Genomic DNA, 25924 nt, shown 5'->3' with positions numbered 1-25924 from the left:
TTCTTCTCAAAAAGCTAATTTAAAAGATTTTTGAAATTACCAAACTTTTTAAACTTCTGATTTTTTTGAAAAAACCAAAAGTCCCAAAAATCATTTAAAAAGGAAAGCCAAACACCCTCTTAAGGTATAAGGTGACTTGTACAAATTTTGATAAGAAAAGAGCTATATAATTTTTATAACTAACTATTTAAGAAGTAAACACTCGAAATACATTTCTACAACTTTATTGTGGTGTGTCCTCAAAGTTATCAGAAACAACCAAAGGAACAATGAATAGAGTTTTGGGTCTATAATTTTTTTCCTGTTAAAATATCTTTCTTTTCTCAAATATCATAAAAAAAACATACAATACAAAAAATGAAAATGGTGTTCTAAATAAAACAAAAATGTTAGCATCTAACGATTATAACAAGACACAACAAAATTGAAGTTACGAACAAATGAAGAACTATATGATATAACCTAAAACATGGGGAATAATTAGCTCAATGCCTCTTTTCAAGAGCTCATGGTGGTGGTTGTGGTGGTGGAGGTGGTGGCGGCGGCAGTGTTGTTGGTGGCTTTGTAAACTTTCTTCCCCTTTTTTTTAACTTTCTTACTTCCATGGGAAGGTGGTGGTGGATTTGAAATAACTTTAGTACATTCATGAGCTGGTGGTGGTTGTGGTGGTTGTTGTGGCGGTGGTGGTGGTGGTGGTGGCAGCTTTGTAAATTTCCCACCCTTATTCAACCCCATAACTTTGTTACTCCCATGAGCTGGTGTCAGTGTCGGTGTCGGTGGTGGCTTTTTGGTTGCCCCGCCACCTGCCCGGGGCACCCACATTCTGACCGGATTCTGATTCTGGTTAGAATCACCACCACCCACACTTTGTGGCGGTTGTGGAGGGTAAATTGTTCCAGGACCTTCCGACCGGTGGCGGTTCCGCCTATTTCTCCGCCTTCCACCACCCTGAGGCTGCCCCGACCACGGCTCACCCGAGTCATTGCCGCTCCGGTGGTGGCGGTTTGTTTGGGCGGCATGATTATGGGGTCCAGTCTGTTGAAAAGGCGGTGGTGCGGCGGCGGTTTTGGCTTGTAGACTGTTGACCACAAGTCTGTGAGCCGCCACAGCCAGTCGCTGCCCGGAAATAGATCCGGGCGGGTTCTTGTGTGTATTCTGCCCGTTTGATCGGAAAGTTGAATTCCTGAATCACAATTATTTAATCAAATGAAAAATTGCATTGGTTTTCAAATATTTGATTTTTTAATATTAAATTAAAATGAAGTGAAATTACATTGATATTAATTAACCAAAAACACACCTTCCATTTTCCCAACGTTTGGGCCCACTGTCCTCATGCCATAACGCAGGTGTTTCTGTCAAATCATCCTCCATTACAGTCTGCATAAAAAAATAAAGCTGTTATTTAAAAAAAGAAAAAAACTTTTTATTTGAATGACATTTGATATAAGCCTATAATATTAATTTACCTTTTTTGGTAATTTAACCCCTGGAGGGGGGCGAGGTATATGGGGATGAGGATCCGGAAGCTTGTATATTGCACAACTGAAGGGTAATATAGTAATTAATCACGTATATACCAATTTAAGAAAATGATTAAACAATTAATTAATTAATTTTTGGAGTTTACATGACTCGATTGTCTGTGATATCTTCCAATCCCTCAATAGGTGATCTGAAAACTTTAGGGCATGGATCCCCTGCAGGAAGAGATAAGTAGCCATTCATTCCATCACTACAAATAGCCAAAAAAAAAAATTGATCAGAAAAATAGTTAAGTGTAAGGGGCAATTTGGTAATTTCACAACAAACCTTGATTCAGGTTTGATTTTTTCATTGATTTGGGCCCGCTTTTTGGATCCAGATTTTATAGTGTGGTCATCGATAGAAAATATGTATGGAGAAAGCTTATGTGATATAGACACAAAAAGCATGTCACACATCCTGCTGTTTCTTTGTGTTTCTTCATTCTTTATAAAGCAAAAATTAAAACTAGAATTAGAAGTAAAATCTTCAAGTGTTTTAACCTTTTTTTTTAACTTAAAATTAAATTAAGTAACATACCGTTAAAGTGTGTTCTACTTTTTTCACTTCTTCTAGAAGACGAGTTTCATCTATAAAAGGCAACTTAGCTATACCCTGAAAACAAAACATTTTTTAGTAAAAAATAAAATAAAACAATCAGAAAGGTTTCAAGTTGTAATTTGTTTTAATTTAAAAAAAAAAAAGATTAATAGATTAATAGCATTATTTTCATGAGCATATTAAAAAGATTAATAACAAACCTGCCATGCAAATCGTTTTCCATTCATGTCTACTTCAAAATCTGAAGAACAAAAGAAATTTAATAAAATTCAAATCTATTTATAAAAATATAAAGTAGAAAAAATGCTTATTTTTTACATACCTGTTGGATAAAAATCGACAATTGGCGAGTTTGGATCTGTCATTAATTTTCTATATTGTTCTGGAAGTGCATGTGCACTACATTTTCAAGGTGAAAAAGAAAACAATAAAAAAAAAGTTAGAAAATATTAATCTTGAAAAAAAAAAGGGAAAAGGTAAAAGGACGAAATTAACCTTGCAGCAGGAAAAACCCCTAGGAGCTGATTAAACGGTTTAAATGGTGAACCAAGTTCAAATTTTATATTTAATTTATTAAGATCCTTGAGATCAGAAGCAAATGGTGCATAATGATAAGGATAAAACCTGAAAAAAAAATTAGAAATCAAAAATCAAAAATAAAAAATACAATATATACACAACAAAACCTTAAAAGGGGAAAAATTACCATTGCCATGAACAAACACCTTCATAATAATAGTGCATCACCCAACATAGGCCTTCTGTATATTTTAAAACCTATAAAGAATTGCATTAAATAACTTGTCATAAAGTGGTAACAATATAACAGAGTTAAAGGATTTTATATCATAAAAAAATGGTAAATAATTGAAAAAGTTTTTAACAATTTTAGAAGACTTACAACATCTCTCCTTATTGCATCCATCTCCTCAATAGTTGTGGCTGAAAACTTCTCTTCATAATACCGTTCCTTCCACCCAGGGGCGCTCAATTTAATCTGGCAAAAAAACACAAGTGAAATTACTTTTATACCCTTGTACTTGTACTATCTCAATAATCAGTTTCTAGTGTTTGCGTAAACTACATCTTCCATTATTTAGAGGTCAAATAATCAGTTTGATTATTGGATTATTTAGTTGAAATGATGCTGATTATCAAAAGAGTAAAGTGAAATTACTTATATACCCTTGCTTTAGCATAATCAATACTATGATTTTAAAATCTAACCTTGTCTTCCAGCTCCTCAGAGTTAAAAGCATCAGACTTTTCACGAAGTACACCCTTTAACCTGACTTTTAATTCTTCTTTGTTCTCAAATGCCTAAAAACAAAAAAAAAAGACTTGACAAAATTAACACATTTTTACATCATCTACAATTTGGTCCCTTGACTTCAACAGGAGTTACTTAAACCACCCAACTTCCATAAACCATTACATAATAATAACACAAATTAAAAAATCATTATAGTTTGGGCAGTTTTGCAGTTTTAACCAGTAAACTTAATTTTTTTTCAATTAAACACCATAGAAGTTGCAAACATTTTAACCTCTTACTTATATCAGGTTTCACTGTTAATTTTCAAAATTAACCATTTTCACCTGTTATATTTAGGTCAAAAAAGGTTACATTGGGAAAATGTCAAAAAACTTTTATAGGTTGATAAAAAAAAAGTTTAAGGGGTTAAACCACAGAATTTCATACTATATAATGATTTTTTTTTCTGTAAATTGCTCACAAAATAAAGTCAGGTAAATTCACCCTTTAAACATGTTATATCAAGTTTCACTAGTAACGTTTTCCAAATTAACCATTTTTACCTGTTGAGTAAATTACACGAATGGTCCCTATGGTTTAGGGTAATTTGCACGTTTGGTCCCTAACTTATTTTTTTAGCTCGGAAGGTCCCTACTGTTTGTTTTTGTTACGCGTTTGGTCCCTGTCTTACCTAAAAATACTATTTTTCCCTTGATTTTTTAATTTATTTAAATAAACACACCCCCAACCCCACCCCCCTCACCTTACCTTACCTACCCCACCATTTTTCCCTATTTAAATAATACTCTTTTTAGGTAAGACAGGGACCAAGAGCGTAACAAAAACAAATAGTAGGGACCTTCCGAGTTAAAAAAATAAGTTAAGGACCAAACGTGCAAATTACCACAAACCATAGGGACCATTCGTGTAATTTACTCTTACCTGTTTTATACCAGGTCAAAAAGATTAACTTGGAAAAATGTCTGAAACATTATGGTTTAATTGGAAAAAACAAAGTTTAAGGGGTCAAACTGCAAAACTGCCGAAAATATAAGGGGTTTTCTGTAATTTGTTAAAAAAGATTTATACTTCTCTTTCAAAACTTGTTTCTGCTTCCACAATTGCAGCTCCAACAGTGACCCCAGAAGACAAACGTGCAATTTTTTTAGCACGAATATCGATTTTTTCATCATCGCATTGCATTGGTCTTTTGTGTTGGATATCAAGTTCAAGGGCAGATAAGTCTTTTGTAGCAAGCTTAACTTGGTGTTCATTTTTCTTCACAGCTTTTCTTGATCCTTTTTGTTGGTAAGGTGAAGGTGAAGGACCAGATGCTAACCGTGCACCATCGAACCGGGTGATCGGAACCAATGAGTCCGGGTCAACACGTGGTTGACCATCGTCAACTCTTTTTGCTTGAGCCTTGTCACGTTTCACCCTCTCAAGTTGTTTCTAAACAAAACAAAAATAGGAAATTACAAAAATGGTCCTTCAAGTTATATGGTTTTTTTGAATCAAGTCCAATTTTTTTTTAATGTGAGTATCAGCCGTTTTTGTAATGTTATTAAGTTATATATTTGGTTTATGTTGTTAAACTTTGAGTGTTAGAAGTTAAAACCATACAAAATTACTATTGTACCCCATGTTTTATATTTTTAATAACTAGTAACAAAAACCCGCAGGTGTTTTTTACAATAGAAGGCGGCAGGGACTAAACTTGCCAAACTGTGGAAAATATTGTGGCTAAATTTTGAAGATCATAAAATTTTGTAATAAGGGACCAGAGATGTAAGAATCAAAAAGTTTAGTGGCAAATGTCTAAAACAAAAGAACTTTACTATTCCTTAAGCTTTTGAGAATTAAGGGACTAAACTTGCCAAATTTTGAAGACCACAAACTTTTGTAATAAGGGACCAAAAGTGTAAAAATGAAAAAGTTTAGTGGCACAATGCAACAAAAGAAAAAAAAACCACAAATGTCAAAGTTTAAAATTTTTTGGCCCAAAAATGTCAAGATTGAAAGATTACTATATACTAATTAATAATAGATATGTAGTGTAACTGGTTAAATTTACTTGTTTGCTTCTAGGTTAATCTCAAAAATGACCTTATATTTTGTGCTTTTTTCCGGATTAAAACCTCAAACTTATTTTTTGTCTGAAAAGGACCTTGTATTTTTCATTTTTTCCGAAAAAAGGCCTCAACTTTTTATTTTGTTCCGAAAAAAAACCCTCAACCTTCTAAATGTTTCCAAATAAGCCCTCAACTTTATTAGTTTTCTCAAAAAAAACCTCGCATTTTACAATTTTGTGGCAATAAATGACTAGAAGGGCCAGATCGGAAAAAATGAAAAAATACAAGGTGTTTTTCAGGCAAAAAATAAACTTCAGGTTTAATCCGGAAAAAACACAAAATATAAGTTTTTTTTGAGATTAACCCTTTGCTTCTAAAAGAAAAGGATTTATCATTTTAACCCCTTAGCCTTGATTTCTTTTTCTCTTGCATTTTTTCTTCTTTTAGACAAAATCATGACCTATACGGTACCTAAACTTAAAACATTTTTTTTCTTTTATATTATATTTTGTTTTGCTTATGAACATGAATGATTAAATGAAAAAGATGTGTAAGTGGGAATTTATACCTGAAGCAATCGAGCTCTCTTTTGAAATATAGCCTCTTCATATGATCCAACTGCTTGAATAAAATGCTCTACTTTAACAAGATCTGGCTGCAATAATGAAAATAAGAAATGGGAATGAAAAACAAATAAGTGCAAATTTTTAGAAAATTTCTGTAACTTTCTTTATTAAGTCAAAAAAAAAAGATGCATTAAGCAAAGAACAGGTAATCAGTAATCACCTTGCTTGCATCAGTCAAATACCCACCCATGGCCTTAAATTCTTTCTTATATACTGCAAATAGTAAATTAATGGCACCCTGAAAAAGCAAATAATAAGAGTTACATGATTTGAAATGTAACAAATACAATTATAAATAATGCATGATTGATCATTATAAGTGGAGATACAAGAGAGGTTTTAAAAACACACCTCACGAATATCCAATGTAGGCATATGTGGTAAAAAATCATTTCCAACAAAAAAACACAAGAACACAAAATCATCAATTATTCTCTCCAAATCAATCTCAACATTAGGAATTTGCATCTCGTGTTTCAAATACTCCCTAAGAGTCCAAATATTGAGAAACTGCAAAAAGCATAAACAATTATTAAAGAATTATGAGTCATTATAGCCCAACTTGTACTACATAATTGTAAGAGTAAATTACACGAATGGCCCCTATGGTTTGGGTTAACTTGCACGTTTGGTCCCTAACTTATTTTTTTAACTCGGAAAGTCCCTATTGTTTGTTTTTGTTGTGTGCTTGGTCCATGTCTTACCTAAAAAGACTATTTTGCCCTTGATTTTTTAATTTATTTAAATAAACACACCCCCAACCTCACTTCCACCTCACCTTACCTTACCTTACCTACCCACCTTATTTAAATAAATTAAAAAATCAAGGGCAAAATAGTCTTTTTAGGTAAGACAAGGACAAAGCGTGCAACAAAAACAAACTGTAGGGACCTTCCGAGTTAAAAAGATAAGTTAGGGACCAAAGTGCAAATTACCCCAAGCCATAGGGACCATTCGTGTAATTTACTCTAATTGTAATAATGTCAATGAGACAAAAATTGAAATTTTGGGTCCCAAACAGAAAGGTGGGACATGGACTTGCACTTGATCTCTTGTTTGAGCAAAAGACATAAATGCCCTCATGTCCAATTATATGTACCTGATATGGTTTTTTAGGCTCTTCATTGCCTCCCTTCTCATCAAACTCTCCTGCTTTTCTCTTCACCTTCCCTTTACAATCAGCAGCCATATGACCTGATTGACCACAAACAAAACACTTCCCTTGTTCTCCTTTGATAAATACAACCTAAAACATAAAACAATGAGAACATAAATACATACATACATACATGCATACATACATACATACATACATACATACATACATTGGACAACATGTGTATGCTAATTTCACTAGTTTTTGTAAGTTAATTATACAACACTTACTTCTCTAAGTATTGAAAAATGAACTTCATGAGTAGCCAAAGCCAACATTATCAAATCTGCATCCTGTAAATTAACAAACTTATGTAACATTGAGTTTAAAGAAAAAAAATTTTAAAAAAAAAAAAAAAGATTTGTGTAGTTATTACCAAACCATATAAGCAATGTCGAGTATTTGGATCAAAACTTGGGAGATTTCTTTGAAGACGAATATATGACATGATCTTGTGTTCCCCTTCACCAGGAACATTTGCATCAGAAAGAATAACCTTTCATAAAAATCATAATCAGATCAAGAACAATGAAAAATGTTTGTAACATGAAAAATAAATCAAAAACTAGAAAATAGTCAAATAGTCAAATACCTTTATAGACTTCCATCCGGGATCATTGTTTAATCTTTTGTGGACATAATATTGTAAAGCAATTGACAAAACAGCCATGAATTCTGTTCCTGGTGTAATGACATTAGAATCAAAAGTTTGTGAATCCTTCTTTGGAGGAAGTGTTCTTCCTTCTTTTTCAAACTCTTCCCTCAATCTTTCTTCTTCAGCTGCCTACAAAACATATGTCACAAGAATCAAGATTCAATCCATGTGTAAAATATGGCAATTTGAGTTGTATTTTATTCATAATGGGTCAATTTGAGTTATATTTTAGTCATAATGGGTACAATTTAGCTAAAAAAGATGTGGAAAACGATTTAAAAACTTAAAGAGGTCAAAAAAATCATATCTTGTGAAAAGATGATGTAATTTTGCAACAAAAAAATAAAAACTTTTTGCAGACTTTTGTAAGTAAAAGTAATTTTGCAATGGATCCATTATGAAACAGGTGGTTGTTATTTGATATTTGCTCTAAAAAGGAAGTCAATTTTTTAAATGGGGCCCACATATTTTTGGTCATTTTTGTGATTATAATTTATTATATGTGGAATTTAAAGAAGTGGATATAAGAAAAAGGTACATACTGCTTCAGCTGCATCTTTAGCTGCTCTAAAACGCCTTGAACGTTGCTGATTCATTTTTGCTCTTGGAGCAACACCATCTAATGATTATTTAAAAGTTAAGCAAATATTTCTAAATCACAACTCATAAAAAAAATTAAAAATAATAATAATAAATATGCACTTAGTAGTTACCAATAGCCATGTAAAGCAGTTTTCGTGGTCGCACCATTACAAATAATCGGTCAATATAGTCAAACACACATTGAAACACCTCACTAAAAGAGGTTGGAGAAGGCTGTATACATGGGAAAATAAATAATTAATCATAAGGTTATAAACATATGAAAAATATATATATAGCATCATGTGAAAAGAGCATTCTGGCATGGTTTATTACTTTGTTATATGAATCTTTAGAAGTATCTTGTATGCTTGATCCAGTTAAGTGTTTAATGCCAATGTATAATTATATAAAAGGTAAACATTTATAATGATAACACCTATGACTTTTCAAAATAATAAGAATACATTAAACATGGCATTGCATAATGTGACTCTTGCAGTATGTAAATGTATAAGGCTCATCTACACACTATTTAATCAGATAACAACAGATTCTAATATATCAAAGTTTTAAAACAGTAGAAAGCAGTGATATTGAAAGGACCAATGAACTTGAAAATCATAATCAGATCAAGATTGCTTAAAGCTAATCATATTTCTTTTCTTGAAAACTATAATGATCATATTCGGTTGAATAATTGCACATCCAAACACCTTCATCAACCTTGAATCTGATATTTAGTCAATGAAGCTCCCAATTAATTATTTTCAATGACAGTAAAGCATGTATAGAAACTAATACAAATCAACATATAAACCAAACGAGAAAGAACATAAAAAATTCATTCGAATTTCGTTACCCGGTCTTCAGGGTGGAAACACGGGTGAATAATTCCATTCATATCGAGATACATATTATCGTACTCGATCTTATTAGGGTTAGGTTTACTTGTATCCACCGGGATTTTAACGCCACCGATTACAACGGGTTCTTCCTCTATAACATCCACTACCACCATCGGGTACTTCTCGGCTAACCACCGGTAAAACGCCGGCACGCCCATCTCAAACCAGCCTTGCTATACCTACTAGATAACTAAACCCTAACTAGATTTGAGAAATTTGCAGGAGGGTTTAGAACAATGCTATCGACGCGAAAAGAAATTTGCAGAAGGGTTCATTTACCCTATTCATTTAACCAATATTGTAAATTGATAGTATATTAATTAAAATAAAGTAAATAAAATCCTCTCTAATAAATAATAAATAAATAAAAATAAATGAAAATCTTTTTTTTATATTCACACTCTTATTTATTTGGTCACATCTCATTTTTGTTTACTTTTAATTAAATTTTTTTCACTTATCATTTTATGGTTTTTTTCATTTTATTAAATTTCATATAATATCTAAATATAATAATTACAATAAATATAATAATAAATGTATATCAATTTTATTAATTGACTTTCTGATTTCAAAATTTCTAAATTAAAACTTTATTAGTTTCTTTTATTTATTTATCTAAATTATTATTTAAATTTAAAGGAGAAAAAAAACACTTTAATTTTAAATAATTCAGTATTTTTCTAATTTTTCTTATAAATTCAAACTTGTCAAATATTTAGAATTTGATATTTAATTTTTCTTTTAAATGAATCCATATAATACATGGGTCTTACACCTACTTGTAATTCTATAAAAATCTACTCTAATAAATGAAAATCCATTTTGCCACATGTCAATCTCTCATAAGTTTTTACATCTGTCATTTTGTAGTATTTTTTAAATTAATAGTATCCACATGTCAATTTCTACGTTTTTCTAATTTTTAAAATTAAATTATATATATATATATATATATATATATATATATATATATATATATATATTATAAATATAAATTTTGTATATATATAAAATATAAATATAAACTTTATATATATATATATATATATATATATATATATATATATATATATATATATATATAAATTTTGAACAATTTGGTAACTTTTTTTCTTTTTGACATTTTGTTTTCTATTTTTATTTTATAAATTTAGTTGTTTATGGTTTTTTTATGTTTTTATTAAATTTGATTCAAGTGAATAAACTTAAATTCGATAAACCATGTTGAAATCGTTTTTCTTTAATTTTTTTATATTTGTGAATTGAAGCGTTAATGTTTTTTTTTATGTTGTTACGGTTCATGTTTCTTTTTTTTTTACTTTGATACCCTATAGTTAATATCGTTAGCAACTTTATATTTGCATTTATCACTATATTTCACCTTTTGTTTTCTATTTATTTTTGTAATTTTAGTTATTTATTACTCTTCTATTGTTTTTATTTATTTTGATTCAAGTAATAAAAAATAGAAAAACAAAAAACAAAAACTCAAACACTAAATTGTTATATACTCTAATATATTAATACATTTTACACTTTTCATCTTTTTTTGGTTTTTTTAGTATTTTTTTTTTATTTTTTCATATTTTTTTTTAATATTTTTTGTATTATTTTTTAATTTTTTTCCTATTTTAATTTTTTTTCCATTGTTTCATTTTATTTTTCATCAATTTGATAGTTTTTTTTGACCTTTCCAAAAAGTATAAACTGTATGAATATATTAGAGTATATTATAATTTTAGTGCTTGAGTTTTTTTGGTTTTCTCCCCAGTAAAACTATAAAATGGGACCATCCCCTATGCATTTCTATGTGGGATCTTTCCCAATCTTACCTGAGTTAGGATTATTCCTAGTAAATTCTAAAGTTGGGATCATCTCCCAAGAGCATACTCAGAAGAATTCTATTCAAGATGATAAGATCAAAATCCTAAAGATAAGTTCAAAGAGACAACTAAAAGTCTAATACAAATCTACATCGTGTTGGCATCCAGTGGGAGGTAAAAAGTCTCTACCTTGGCTTTCCATTCCTTAGATATCTTCTTATGTTGGTGTATGGGCTTTTTGGTGCAAAATGAGGGCCATTATCGAGTTAAGCTTGCCCAGAGGGTATGAGTTTCAGATATGGACTTCTCTAGGTCCTATGTGCATAAAGCTTCAAGATTTATGAAGCTTTGACCCGTATTCATGTCCTAAACCCCTTCTTAAGCTTAGTTTTGTGTGATTTAGCCTTGGGAGGCCTTGCATGATCGTAAAGTTAGCAACTTTATGTGGTAACTCCATCCTAGGACGTTGGATCTGGAGTTTGAAGCATTGGAATCGACTGGAATGAATGTAATGAGAAAGAGGCTGAGGAACTCGACGAGTTGGGCATCCAACTCGACGAGTTGAGTTGGGTTTTCCCGTTTCTGGTTTCAGAGCGAACTTGACGAGTTGATGAGATAACTCGACGAGTGGTTAGGGTTTTCCCCGATCTTCTGGACTCTGCATGAGGACTTGACGAGTTCATGAGTTGCACTCGACGAGTTGAGTGAACATGGACTGTTGACTTGAGTGTTGACTTCCGTTGACTTTTAGGGTTGGGTCAAATTGTGGACTTTGGAGAGTATGGAGGGGTAAAATGGTCTTTCACCCTTTTCGGAGATTTAGTAGAGGAGTTAGCTTAACGTTTTATATAATTGTTAAGTAGAGACGATTGTGATATGTGTAGGCAGAGTCTAGACCATCAATTCGAGTGTGGGATATATTGCTTTACTCCGCGAGGTGAGTCTTCTCACTATACTTACCTAAGTGGTAATACTGAGTAACCAGAGGGTCTTATTTGAGTTATCGACCGGAGGGTCCTTGTGACAACCCAAATATTTCAAGTCAAAGTAATGACCTACAAGTCAAAGATTTGTAATCTACTTCTGATATAATAAAAATAGCGTCAAAAATAAAATGTTCTAAAGTCTCAATTAGGATACATAAAATGTTAGATATCGTGTCAAGGTTTCCAGAAATATAAAGGACACCCAAATCCGAGTTATAACGAAAAAGTTATGACCAATCAAAGATCCGCGTCAAAACCGGTAAAACACTTGTTAAGCGTAAAAAGTGAAATTTCAATAAAATACTTTTTAGCCTTAGGTATCTAAACGAAAGTCGTAGATTATGTTAAACCGTAAAAGTACATAACAAGAACGTCCAAATCTGACTTCATATGAGGAAGTTATGATTTTTCTAAGTTTTGGATACATCAGTAGACAGCTAAAAACTCGAAATAGAGATCAAGCGACTTTTAGCCGACGCAACCTTAACGAGAATCGAATATCCCGACAATAGTAGTACAACGGTGAAAAGACAGACGAAAATAGACGTCGGATGAAGAAGTTATGGATTTTTAACGGACTTTTTGTCACACCCCAAAACCTAAGAACGGCGGAAACGTTCTGGGGTGGAGGACGTCATGTAATGTATCACAACAATGTAAAGTAGTAAACAAGCAACAACATCATCTATTGCATTAATAATATAATTTTAATACAAGTGTGTTCTGACAAGTTTAATAGACACCAAAATATAATTCAAAATGAAAGATGAGTCTTGAACGAGCTCCATCTTCTCTAAACCTTGCATCGGTACCTGCCTACTGTTGACCTGAGGATACAAGTTATTTTGAAAGAGAGTATCAGCTTTAAAGTTGGTGAGATCATAAGTATTTTAGTGTCTGTATTTGTAAGAAAGTATTTGTAAGTATGTGAAGTATAAGTATGTAAAAGTTTTAAACCTCCTGGAAAACCCTATGTTTCCTACTAAAAGCAGCCTTCTACCAAGGCATCTAGTATCTGTGTGTGTCTCTTGAAAGAGTGTGTATTTTCCCAAATATGACTAGCATTACCAAAATATAGTTTTATATTACCCTTTATGTGAGAAGATCACAAGTTGAATATAATGGGAAAAATGTACATGTGTACTACAGTATTATTTGTATTAATTACTGAAGTCATAACTACCTTAAAACCAATGGTTTAATTAAGGCAAAATGTGATATGATTGTTACCATGCTAATCTGACTATAACACGACGATGAAAGACGTCGGAAGAAATGACATTTGGCACCCGTAGACTTGCAAGTCCCACTGTAGCGAACAGCAAAGGTGTAGGATAGTCAATCCAGTATAGATCTATATACAAACTCACGCTCTCCCTCCAGGAGATTCTGGTTACAAAACGTGACATAACGAAATGGTCGATGTGTCATGAAGTAGTATCTCACATTATGTTATCTCTGAACCTTATTATAGTATACTTGTTATAGTAATAGTATTCTATGTGTAGGATTCTCTAAATAGTATCCTTGTTATAGTATGCTCTGTCTAGTGTTCTCTGTTATAGTATTCTCTGTTATAGTATTCTCTGTTATAGTATTTGTATATGATAGTATCTTCCTAAACTACACCTATTATAGTTTACTAGTAAGTTATGTATATGAATAGATCAATATGCTAGCTGTATTGTATGTTCTCCCTCTGTCTAGCCTGTATTGTAATGTACTGTGTGTACTAGTTGTATTGTGTGTTCTCTCTCTATCTAGCAAGTATTGACTCATGAATGAACTGACTCATTGTGTGATTCATTGTTCTAGTAATAGTATTAGTAACTTCCTAAACTACGCCTATTGTAGTTTACTAGTAATATGACTTGTACGTATGAACACGAATATATATATATACCCTTGCTACCCAAGGGTATGGAATTGACTGATAGAACTTTTATGACTATATATGTATACATGATATATAACTAATATTTAAACGACCTTCGGACGGATAACCGTTGCCCTAAGGCCACATCCCAACGAGGAAAAGGAAATAAAGCGAGCTAGCCTTCCTAAGTCCTTTAAACATTACTTATATAATTATACATATACGGGCATGCAATTGACAATATAAAAGTATAAAAGAAGTTTTGTAAAACCTTTGAAAAGTTTAATAACTAAGAAAGGATGACTTGATGTCAGCTTGTAAAACGATTTGAAAACAGTTTGTTTGATAAGAACAGTTTAAAGTATAAGAAAACCTTTGTTTAAAACACAATTGTAACAGGGTTTGAAAAGAAACATTCAGTATGTAAGACAGTTTGATAAAGAGTTTTAAACAAGTAAAAACGTTTTGGAAAGCCATTTGAAGTAATCTGTTTGGTAAAACAGCTAAAAGTGTAGTAAATCCATTTGTATGCTAGTTATTAATCACATGTGATTGATATAATAACTAGCATGATTCAACTTGTACCCCCCCATAAAATCATTTAAAACATTTAAAAGATTGATTAAGGGGTATGAACTCACCTGTAGTGAGTGGATCGGATGGAAGTGTCGGACAAGTGCTTGGTGTTAAGTGAAGACTTAAACACACACAATGATCCTAATAACATATAAAGACATATGTATATATATAATTAGTGATTATAACACTAATTAGACAAGTATAAGCATTCTAAGGCGTGGAAAACACTTTAGTCAAAGTGTTAGGAGGCCATTGGGTTGCAACCAAGGATTGCAAGGCAATGTTATGGAGTTTATGGTCTATGGACCATGCTTAATGGAGTTTACGGCCCAGGGGAGTTTACTCCTGGCCGTAAACTCTCTAATGGGTCCCCATTTGAGGCTTAAAGGCAAGGTGTCTTAAGTGGTTAAGTGTTTCAAGGCTTAAACAAGAGGCTAGGTGGGTTTAAGGTCTAAAAATGACCTTATATTGAGTTTGCGGCATGGGGACCACTTCCCCATGAGTTTACGGCCGTAAACTCATGGTATGAAGTATCATTTTGTTTCTTGAAGTCCCTAGTTCAATAGTGTAAGGTTCTATACTAAGTTCCAAGGCTTGGTAAGGTGTTAGGATGCATTTTGCCCCACTAAAAGGGGTTTACGGCCCAAGAACATGCCTTGGCCGTAAACTCCTTGGATCATGTGATTTTTCATGTTTTCTAAGCCCTGAACATGATAAACCTAGTGTACAATGAGTTAGAACAAGAGTACTTACGATCTAGGAGCTTGAATGGTCGTTTCTGGTCAAGAACACTAGTGTGTGTTCTTGGTGTTCTTGGTGGAACTTGAAGATCTACAAAATGGAATGATTTCACGGATGAAATCATGTAAGATCACTAGATCATGCAAGATATCAACTAATTAGGACAAGAAACTTACGAGTTTTGAAGATCGGGGACGAAGATCGGGATGGTACTTGAGAGGATTTCAGCCAAGGGAATGAAAGAAATGAACTAATAGCCACCCTTTCACCAAATGAGGTGGAGTTTACGGACCACATGGAGTTTACGACCGTAAACTCCCATGTGGTGGCCGTGCACTCCAGGTCAAGGTGTTTCTGGCTCGTTCTTTGCACTATAGATCCAGCAGATAAACCCCGACACTTATTCCTTAAGTGTACAAGGCTTAGAACGCTCAAACAGACTCTAAATTGTGCTAAATGATAGCAGGAATGAGTTTGACCTTCTATGAAGTGTTTGACTGTACAGGATAGAAAATTTCGGGTTGTCACATCATCCCCCCGTTAGAGGGAATTTCATCCCGAAATTAGAATTTAGGTAAAGGAGTAGGCATGAATAATCGAGCTAAGAAGTGGGGATACTTCCTAATCGATTGATTCTCGCGCTCCCAAGTGAATTCAGGTCCTCGGTTGGCATTCCAACGAACCTTCACTAACGGGAAGCGGCGTTGCCTCGTCCGCTTGACCTCTCGGTCCATGGTTACTACGGTTCTTCCACGAAGGTGAGGCTCTTGTGGAACTCGATCTCGTCGAGTGGGATTGCAAGAGTCTCGTCGGATAGATACTTTTGCAAGTTCGAGACGTAGAGGGTGGAATGTACGTTACTGAGTTCGCGGGGTAAGCTGAGTCGTGGATGCTTTTATCCTATTTCTTACCACGAGGGTAGATAAGTAGGTCATTCACAAGGATAATGACGAAGTGATCCCAGTAAGGATGGCGTACCCTATCCATTAAGTTTATGAATACTACGGGCGTATTGGTCCTATCCGATGAGTATCACTATGGACTCGTAGCGTCCGCATCGAGTTTGGAAGATTGTCCTCGGGACATCCTTCTCTAATACTCGTAACTGGTGATATTCGGATCTCAGGTCCATTTCTGGAAGATAATTTTATCCTTGAGGTTGGTCGACCAGTTCATCTATGCGAGGCAGATAGTAATGATTTCTAATGGAAATCTTGTCGAGGTCTCCGATAGTCGATGTACTTATTATACAATCCGTCTACCTTTTTGAAGAATAAGACCGGAGCTTTCCAGGGCGAGGAGCTTGGTCTTTCAATCCCATTGCTGAGTAGTTCGCTAAGTTGTCTGGACGGTTCTTGTATCTCTGTAGGTGTTAGACTGTAGGGCGATCTGGTTACAGGAGTCGTACTGGGTTCTAAGTTTGTTCGCATGACGATGCGATTACTCGTAGTCTTGGGCAGTCTCTGTCCTGAAGTTCATATTAGAAGTCATACATGGATCATTAATCACAGTCTCGTGTATACGAGTCGTATATAATTAAGATTGAAAAGGTAGTCGAATAAATGATTCTTCTTTAAGCTCACATCCCAACGAGGAAAAGAAGTTAAAGTGGAATCATCAATTCTAAACCTGTAGAACCTTGATTATATACCACCCTTGTGTATACATTCTTTAGCGATAGATCAACTGTAAGGGTTCTTGGATTGAACTTGACGTACTGTACGAGTGGTACTATGGGGAGGTTTGCTGAGGTTTCTTCGGAAGGGTAAGAAACATGAGGTACTCTACGCATGAGTACTTCGGAGTTCTGAAATGACGGTTTCGCTAGAAAGACGATTTCGGAGAAAGAGATTTACGCATGAAACTGGTATTGTGAGGATCGAATGGACTCAAGTTGTATGATAATATCGGACTCACTTGGAAATAAAGACATTAGACTTGATCATAAAGGCGTTACAGACAAAACCCAACAGTGCAACTTTTAACAGAGTTACAGTACTATAGATTTACTACAAGGCTATTGCTGCGAACTAGGTATACTACAAAAGACAAGTATACGCAGCACGAGCATCCCTTCACTGACGGGATCTCGCAAAAGATAAGACTCGAGTTGCACTAGTTTTAAACAGTTTATGAGTCTGTTACAACGAACGCCTTAGATACTTTAACGTGGGTCCGGCGTAGTCTCTCCTGCAGCTGTGATTCTTAGTATCTTCCCGTCTGCACCAGAGTTCTTCGTTATCAGACAATCCTTCTTGAGGTGTCCAATTTCACCGCATTGGTGACATATCTGGATAGCACCCACATTGGTGGTGGAAGTGATGTGTCGGGTCGGAGTTATGTGGACACGGTCGCTTTCGTTGGTCTCCCCCTTTGGACAATTTCTATGGTAGTGACCTGCCTCACCACAACTATAGCAGACATGGCTGGCTCCAATGGTGGAGGTGGTTCTACAGAAATGAGTAAAGTGCCCCATTTTGTTGCAATTGTTGCATTGCAATACTCGACAAGCTCCATTATGATGATAGTTACACCTGTTACACTGCGGGAGTGTTCCCTCATAATGCTTGACCGATGCTGAGGTGGCAGGAGTCGCTACTGGTTGTTGTCGCATGGCAAGCCTTTGAAATCGCTTGCGTTCTTTTTGGGCTTGACGCTTCCGTTTCTTGAACTCTGAGTTGTTGCTTTGGGTGTTGGCGACTGTTACTATTTGTTGATTTCCCGGATCGTTACCACGATCGGCATTTTCAACTCCCTCGCTAGCCTTGTTTGCGTTGTTAGCGCTGCGGTTTGCAAGGACAGCTGCCACGACAGCTGATACTGCGGCTTGGAAAGTAGCGGCGTCAATATGAAAGATAGTGGTTTCGTTGCTCGGCTGGTTATTCCTGGGTGATGACATGATTCTGTTACGGAAAAGAAAATGAGTTCGTGAGTGATTATGGTTGACCCTAGATGTATTTCGATCATTCATGTAAAGAATAGAAGTATGTTATCGAAGGTTTGACATACATCCCTATGATGCCGTCCTAGTACAGAGTAGAAGTAAGTTCATAGAATGGTCACAAGATGCTTGACGTCTAAACCAAGGTACCATAGATTGGTAAATAAAATGATCCAACCTTTGATAGAGAATTGGGAATGATCCCTGAGCTAAATTACCCTAGTCCAATAACTTGACTAGAGTGGGTTTCAGATAGATCCCAACGAAAGTATGATGAAAGTATTTGAACAAAGAATGACACAGAAGTCAGCCGACTGTCAATATCATTGATATTTATGATGTAATAAATTCGGGAAAATTGACCTTGTAGAAGGTCTTACATCATATCCGGAGTAGAAAAGTTTTGGCCGCATAAAGGCCTAACTAAAAGTACTTACAGTACAAGATAGTTACATAGGAAAATGCCGCATAGGACATAGACAGGAAAACGATTCCTTTTAACGGGGAAGGAAAGTAAGGCATCTACTACTGGCGACGGTCATCCCTCTGGTGAACCCTTAGTTCAGCCAGTTGACGTTCCATATCAAGCAGGTGTCTTTCGTACACCCTCTGGCGTACTCAGAGTTCTATGACTTCGGCTCGTGTTTCAGCCAGTGCTTGTAGCAGGGTTTCATGGTCTCTCTCAGATCTCTCACGAACATCTTCCAGGTGAATGGTGCGGATCGTATGCATTCTCGCATTGGTGACAACTTCCGTGATTTGATGGAGGGCTGTCCTGCCTTGAATCTCATTTCGGGCTACTCTGCGGACTAGGATTGGCAAGACTCTGTCTGCTGAGCCCCCCTCGCTTAGGTCATAAAAGCTTCGGTCTCCATTGAATGGCATGGGCTGATCCTGCCCTTGGCTCCACGTTTCCAAGCTTTCCACCCATGGAGGTGTTGGGCCTTGAAAAGCCGGACGAGGGTTAGGATTTGGAACAAGAGCCATTGGGGTTAGGTTCTCAACTTCAGGCTCGGAGTCAGAACCATCTCCAAAGCCTTCAGCCTGGTGACCATCCACAGGGATTGGGTGGTCATTTCCTGGATCAGCTTCAAACCCACCTTCATTACCTTGGTTAGGGAAGTACAAGTTGTCGTAGGGATGGAACCCAGCCATATTATCTACGTGAGAAAAGAGATATAAGAATCTAGCACATAAGTAGCTTATAGTAACACAAAATATCCCTATAGTATTTTAGGTTTAGGTTCTATTGTTCTCGTTGTGGTATTGTGGGTAAGTTTTTAGACTTGTTGCAACCTCGCAACCACACTTAGGCACATGCTAGTCAACCCTCGTATAATATAGTTGATCAGGCTATATCTTCTTAGTTTTGACTATATGTCTCTAAGTCTACTTATGCTGCCCAACAATCGTAATACCTTTGTACTGTCCTAGTGACACTGATTTTAGTATGAAAGCAGGCACGTATACTTAATTAAATATTTTAGTATTTAAAGTATAAACTATTGGTCAGAGTATTTTAATCCCATTGTATTTATAGTCTGTATATCTTTTATGGGTTGATATACTCAATTCACTATAAACAATGCTCTGATACCAATCTGTCACACCCCAAAACCTAAGAACGGCGGAAACGTTCTGGGGTGGAGGACGTCATGTAATGTATCACAACAATGTAAAGTAGTAAACAAGCAACAACATCATCCATTGCATTAATTATATAATTTTAATACAAGTGTGTTCTGACAAGTTTAATAGACACCAAAATATAATTCAAAATGAAAGATGAGTCTTGAACGAGCTCCATCTTCTCTAAACCTTGCATCGGTACCTGCCTACTGTTGACCTGAGGATACAAGTTATTTTGAAAGAGAGTATCAGCTTTAAAGCTGGTGAGATCATAAGTATTTTAGTGTCTGTATTTGTAAGAAAGTATTTGTAAGTATGTGAAGTATAAGTATGTAAAAGTTTTAAACCTCCTGGAAAACCCTATGTTTCCTACTAAAAGCAGCCTTCTACCAAGGCATCTAGTATCTGTGTGTGTCTCTTGAAAGAGTGTGTATTTTCCCAAATATGACTAGCATTACCAAAATATAGTTTTATATTACCCTTTATGTGAGAAGATCACAAGTTGAATATAATGGGAAAAATGTACATGTGTACTACAGTATTATTTGTATTAATTACTGAAGTCATAACTACCTTAAAACCAATGGTTTAATTAAGGCAAAATGTGATATGATTGTTACCATGCTAATCTGACTATAACACGACGATGAAAGACGTCGGAAGAAATGACATTTGGCACCCGTAGACTTGCAAGTCCCACTGTAGCGAACAGCAAAGGTGTAGGATAGTCAATCCAGTATAGATCTATATACAAACTCACGCTCTCCCTCCAGGAGATTCTGGTTACAAAACGTGACATAACGAAATGGTCGATGTGTCATGAAGTAGTATCTCACATTATGTTATCTCTGAACCTTATTATAGTATACTTGTTATAGTAATAGTATTCTATGTGTAGGATTCTCTAAATAGTATCCTTGTTATAGTATGCTCTGTCTAGTGTTCTCTGTTATAGTATTCTCTGTTATAGTATTCTCTGTTATAGTATTTGTATATGATAGTATCTTCCTAAACTACACCTATTATAGTTTACTAGTAAGTTATGTATATGAATAGATCAATATGCTAGCTGTATTGTATGTTCTCCCTCTGTCTAGCCTGTATTGTAATGTACTGTGTGTACTAGTTGTATTGTGTGTTCTCTCTCTATCTAGCAAGTATTGACTCATGAATGAACTGACTCATTGTGTGATTCATTGTTCTAGTAATAGTATTAGTAACTTCCTAAACTACGCCTATTGTAGTTTACTAGTAATATGACTTGTACGTATGAACACGAATATATATATATACCCTTGCTACCCAAGGGTATGGAATTGACTGATAGAACTTTTATGACTATATATGTATACATGATATATAACTAATATTTAAACGACCTTCGGACGGATAACCGTTGCCCTAAGGCCACATCCCAACGAGGAAAAGGAAATAAAGCGAGCTAGCCTTCCTAAGTCCTTTAAACATTACTTATATAATTATACATATACGGGCATGCAATTGACAATATAAAAGTATAAAAGAAGTTTTGTAAAACCTTTGAAAAGTTTAATAACTAAGAAAGGATGACTTGATGTCAGCTTGTAAAACGATTTGAAAACAGTTTGTTTGATAAGAACAGTTTAAAGTATAAGAAAACCTTTGTTTAAAACACAATTGTAACAGGGTTTGAAAAGAAACATTCAGTATGTAAGACAGTTTGATAAAGAGTTTTAAACAAGTAAAAACGTTTTGGAAAGCCATTTGAAGTAATCTGTTTGGTAAAACAACTAAAAGTGTAGTAAATCCATTTGTATGCTAGTTATTAATCACATGTGATTGATATAATAACTAGCATGATTCAACTTGTACCCCCCCATAAAATCATTTAAAACATTTAAAAGATTGATTAAGGGGTATGAACTCACCTGTAGTGAGTGGATCGGATGGAAGTGTCGGACAAGTGCTTGGTGTTAAGTGAAGACTTAAACACACACAATGATCCTAATAACATATAAAGACATATGTATATATACAATTAGTGATTATAACACTAATTAGACAAGTATAAGCATTCTAAGGCGTGGAAAACACTTTAGTCAAAGTGTTAGGAGGCCATTGGGTTGCAACCAAGGATTACAAGGCAATGTTATGGAGTTTATGGTCTATGGACCATGCTTATAAGTGTGTACATTACCATCCATGTCGGTCTTCTTCTTGAAGATCCATTTGCACCCTATAGTCTTACGACCTGGTACATTCTCAACCAAGTTCCAAACTTGATTGTCATACATGGACTGTATCTCGCTGTCTATTGCCTCTTTCCACTTGGCTGACTCAGGGCCTGCCATGGCTTCTGTGTAACTGTTAGGTTCATCCAGACCTATCAGTGTCTCATCACTGATAAGTGTATCACCTTCCGCAGTAATATGGAATCCATAGTAATGCTTAGGTGCATTCCTAACCCTTGTGGAACGCCTCAGAGGTACAGACTTGTCAATTGGCTCAACAGGAGTTTCCTCCTCAAGTTGAGTGCTAGGGTTTGAAGTTCCTTCACCACTTGACTCTTGAATTTCTTCAAGGTCAACTTGCCTCCCACTGTCTCCTTGGCTTATGAACTCTCTCTCTCGAAAGAAAGCCCTCCTAGCTACAAAGACCACATTCTCACTAGGTCTGTAGAAGAGGTAACCAAAGGATTTCTGTGGGTAGCCGATGAAAATACACCTCTCACTTCGAGGTTCGAGCTTATCATGAGTCTCGCGTCTCACAAAAGCCTTGCAACCCCAAATCTCAATGTGGTCTAGTTTGGGTACTTTACCAGTCCACATCTCATGAGGAGTTTTGGCAACTTTCTTTGTGGGAACTAGATTAAGGATATGGGCGGCAGTCTCTAAGGCATACCCCCAAAATGAGATTGGTAGCGAAGCTCGACTCATCATGGAACGAACCATATCCAACAAGGTTCGATTACGCCTCTCAGCTACACCATTCAACTGCGGTGTCCTGGGAGGTGTCAATTGTGAGACAATCTCACATTCCCTAAGATAGTCGAGGAACTCTGAACTAAGATACTCACCACCTCGATCGGATCGAAGCATCTTAATGTTCCTGCCCAATTGATTCTCGACTTCCTGTTTAAACTCTTTAAACCTCTCAAAAGTCTCTGACTTATGCTTGATTAAGTAGACATATCCATATCTACTGTAATCATCAGTAAAAGTCAAATAATAACGATTAGCATCCCTTGTGGCATGTTTGAAGGGCCCACACACATCCGTGTGTATAAGATCCAACAAACCTTCACCCCTCTCACAAGAACCTGTGAAGGGTGACTTTGTCATTTTTCCAAGTAAGCATGATTCGCAACTATCATCTGACTTTAGGTCAAATGACTCCAATACTCCATCCTTTTGGAGTTGGCCTATGCGTTTCTTGCTTATATGTCCAAGACGACAATGCCATAATGATGCTTTATCCAAGTTATTATCATTAACAGAATCAATACACAATACATTATTTCCTAAGTTATCAACCACAGATACAGTTTCATACACACCATCACAAGGTAATGCTTTAAAATAAAGAACATTATTAAAGAAAGCATTAATCGAACCAACTTCATTATCAAATGAAAAGGTGAAACCTTGTTTATACAATGCATGAAATGAAATAATATTTCTTGCCATTTCTGGCGAATAACAACATTTATTCAAATCTAAACTAAACCCACTACTTAGCGATAAAGTATAAACTCCAATCTTGGTGACAGGTAAAGCTTTCCTATTCCCCATGATTAAGTTTATTCTTCCATGCTCCACATTCTCACTTCTTCTTAGTCCCTGCAAATCAGAACAGATATGAATACCACAACCGGTATCAAGGACCCAAGAGTTAGAATGGGGTGAGTTATTAGATAAGATAGTGTAAATACCTGCATGGTTGGGTTTAACTTTCCCATCCTTCACATCTTGCTGGTACTTTGGGCAGTTCCGCTTCCAATGTGACTTTTCATGGCAATAGAAGCATTCAGCCTCTTTAGGGTCAGAAGAAGGAGTGACAAAACCTTTCTTGGTTCCACTTGAAGAAGAGCCATCAAGGGTCCTAGCCTTGGTACCCTTCAAAGAGCTCTTCCTCTTCTTCCCTCTACCTTTCCCGATTGCCAAAATCGGGGCGGAGTTTGGAGTAGGAGTGTTAACAACCGACTTACCCTTAAGACCTGTTTCTGTGGTCTTGAGGAGTCCCTGAAGTTTGCTGAGTGTGATCTCTTCCTTATTCATGTGATATGTCATGCGGAATTGATCATAGCACGATGGTAAGGAGTGCAAAATGATATCTATTGCAAGCTCCTCAGGGAAGTTCACATTAAGCTTCAGCAACCGATCCACATACCTTTGCATTTTCTGCATGTGGCTCGTGACGGATTCCCCGTCCTTCATCATGGTTGTTAAGATAGAGCATATGATTTCATACCTCTCTTGTCGTGCACTTTGATGGTATCTTTCCATCAGATATTGGTGCATTTCAAAAGGGTAGAAGTCCTCATAGGACTTTTGGAGTTCCGCTGTCATGGTGGCCAACATGATGCATGCCACTTTTGTAGCATCCCTTTCATGTGCCCGGAAGTCAGCGATCTCCTAGGGAGTTGCAGTGGTCTCATCAATCTCCTTAAGCTCCTTGTCAAGGACATATTCTTTATCCTCGTAGCGGGTAATCATCCTGATGTTTTTGATCCATTCATTGAAGTTGGATCCATCAAAAGTGACTTTCCCACACAAGTTCATAAGGGTAAAGGAGCCATTAGGATTAGAGCCAGAAGCAGCATTGTTTGAAGACATCTGAAAGAAGAGAACAAGATTAGTTTAGATATTAAGAGAGTCCTTAATAAAACACCCAAATGTAATATTAAGGCTAGAATCCAATAACAATATATTATAACTTAGAAGATGTATGTCGTAATCCAAGCTATAACATATTTGAAAGGTAGGTGAATGACGATTCACCAATTTCCACCATGAAAAATGAAATATAGATATTAGGTTTTTAATTGGTTCTTAGAAATTCCTAGATTCTTTTGAGATTTAATGAACTTTTCAAAGGCATGTTTCAATCTCGAGTGTGCCCTCCAAGTTTTGTGACTCGGATATCGAGGATCACAAAACGAGGTGTGAAGTAACCATGCAAATCACTTGGTACCCTCAAGGTTTATCACTCAATCGATGTGCCGGTAAACCACACACGCTCCACCGATGCTATGGTAAACCTTAAGTCACCCTTTACCTACCTTGTTAAGTCCAAGTTAGTGTGCCGGGTAACCACAAACGCTCCACCAACGACTTAAACAAAGTGTAAAGTGTAATTTCATGGATTAGCACCTTATTCACATTTTCCTAAAGTAACTAAGATTGGGAATTTAATAAAAGCATTTAGTTACTTTATAATATTCATCATACTTTTAATGAGAATTTATAAGTCCTTGTCTTACCCGTTCGGCTAACGACCCTCCACCGATCAAGGAAGCGGTGGGTGAGAGTGGACACCCATTAAGTTGCCATTTTATAGGCAACAACCTTATACCCCCCTTATAGACCGACTTCGTGAATGAGGCGTAGTAGCGGTAAGACGACTTGACGTTATACATATATATATATTAGTAACTTATAATATTATAAAGTATAAGGGTTGAATTTTAACTTTTAAAATTCTAAGGGTTGGAACTAAAGTTTTAATTAAGACTTTACATGTTCCAAAACTTGAGGGCAAGTTTTGTGAACTTCCAAAACTTTTCATTTCTTATAACTTATGAATTAATTGAGTAATAAAAATGAAGACTCTTCATTTTTATAACTCTTGTGTTCTTTTAATAGCTTTAATAAAAGTGAGACTTTTGGTTTTCCATAACTTGAGGACAAGTTATGGACTCCATTAAAACACATTATGATCATGAATTAAACTACCATGAAGGTTACAAACAATTCCTATGATCATCTAATCTTCATAAGTTCAAGAACATGAATATGAACACTTTCAA

The 25924-nt window shown here is 35.3% G+C and overlaps 1 protein-coding gene across 1 annotated transcript; it reads right to left on the bottom strand.

Moving 5' to 3' along the window:
* Positions 1-356: 356 nt before the first annotated feature.
* On the bottom strand, positions 357-9614 carry LOC145158968 (5'-3' exoribonuclease 3-like). The gene is made up of 23 exons (XM_079077837.1): positions 9294-9614; positions 8563-8665; positions 8392-8468; positions 7787-7978; positions 7571-7690; positions 7425-7487; positions 7138-7284; positions 6390-6548; positions 6199-6276; positions 5981-6067; positions 4430-4792; positions 3313-3405; positions 2987-3082; positions 2792-2862; positions 2581-2709; positions 2408-2484; positions 2286-2326; positions 2065-2139; positions 1813-1970; positions 1631-1735; positions 1470-1545; positions 1301-1380; positions 357-1183 (listed from the first exon to the last, which is right to left on the bottom strand). The coding sequence occupies exons 1-23, from the start codon at positions 9495-9497 to the stop codon at positions 499-501; spliced, it is 3279 nt and encodes a 1092-aa protein (XP_078933963.1). The 5' UTR covers positions 9498-9614; the 3' UTR covers positions 357-498.
* Between the last annotated feature and the right edge of the window lie 16310 nt (positions 9615-25924).

Source organism: Lactuca virosa, chromosome 2 (assembly GCF_052849685.1).
Source record: "Lactuca virosa cultivar CGN04683 chromosome 2, Lactuca_virosa_CGN04683_v6, whole genome shotgun sequence".
Lineage (NCBI taxonomy): Eukaryota > Viridiplantae > Streptophyta > Magnoliopsida > Asterales > Asteraceae > Lactuca > Lactuca virosa.
This window is presented reverse-complemented; position numbering and strand designations above follow the sequence as displayed.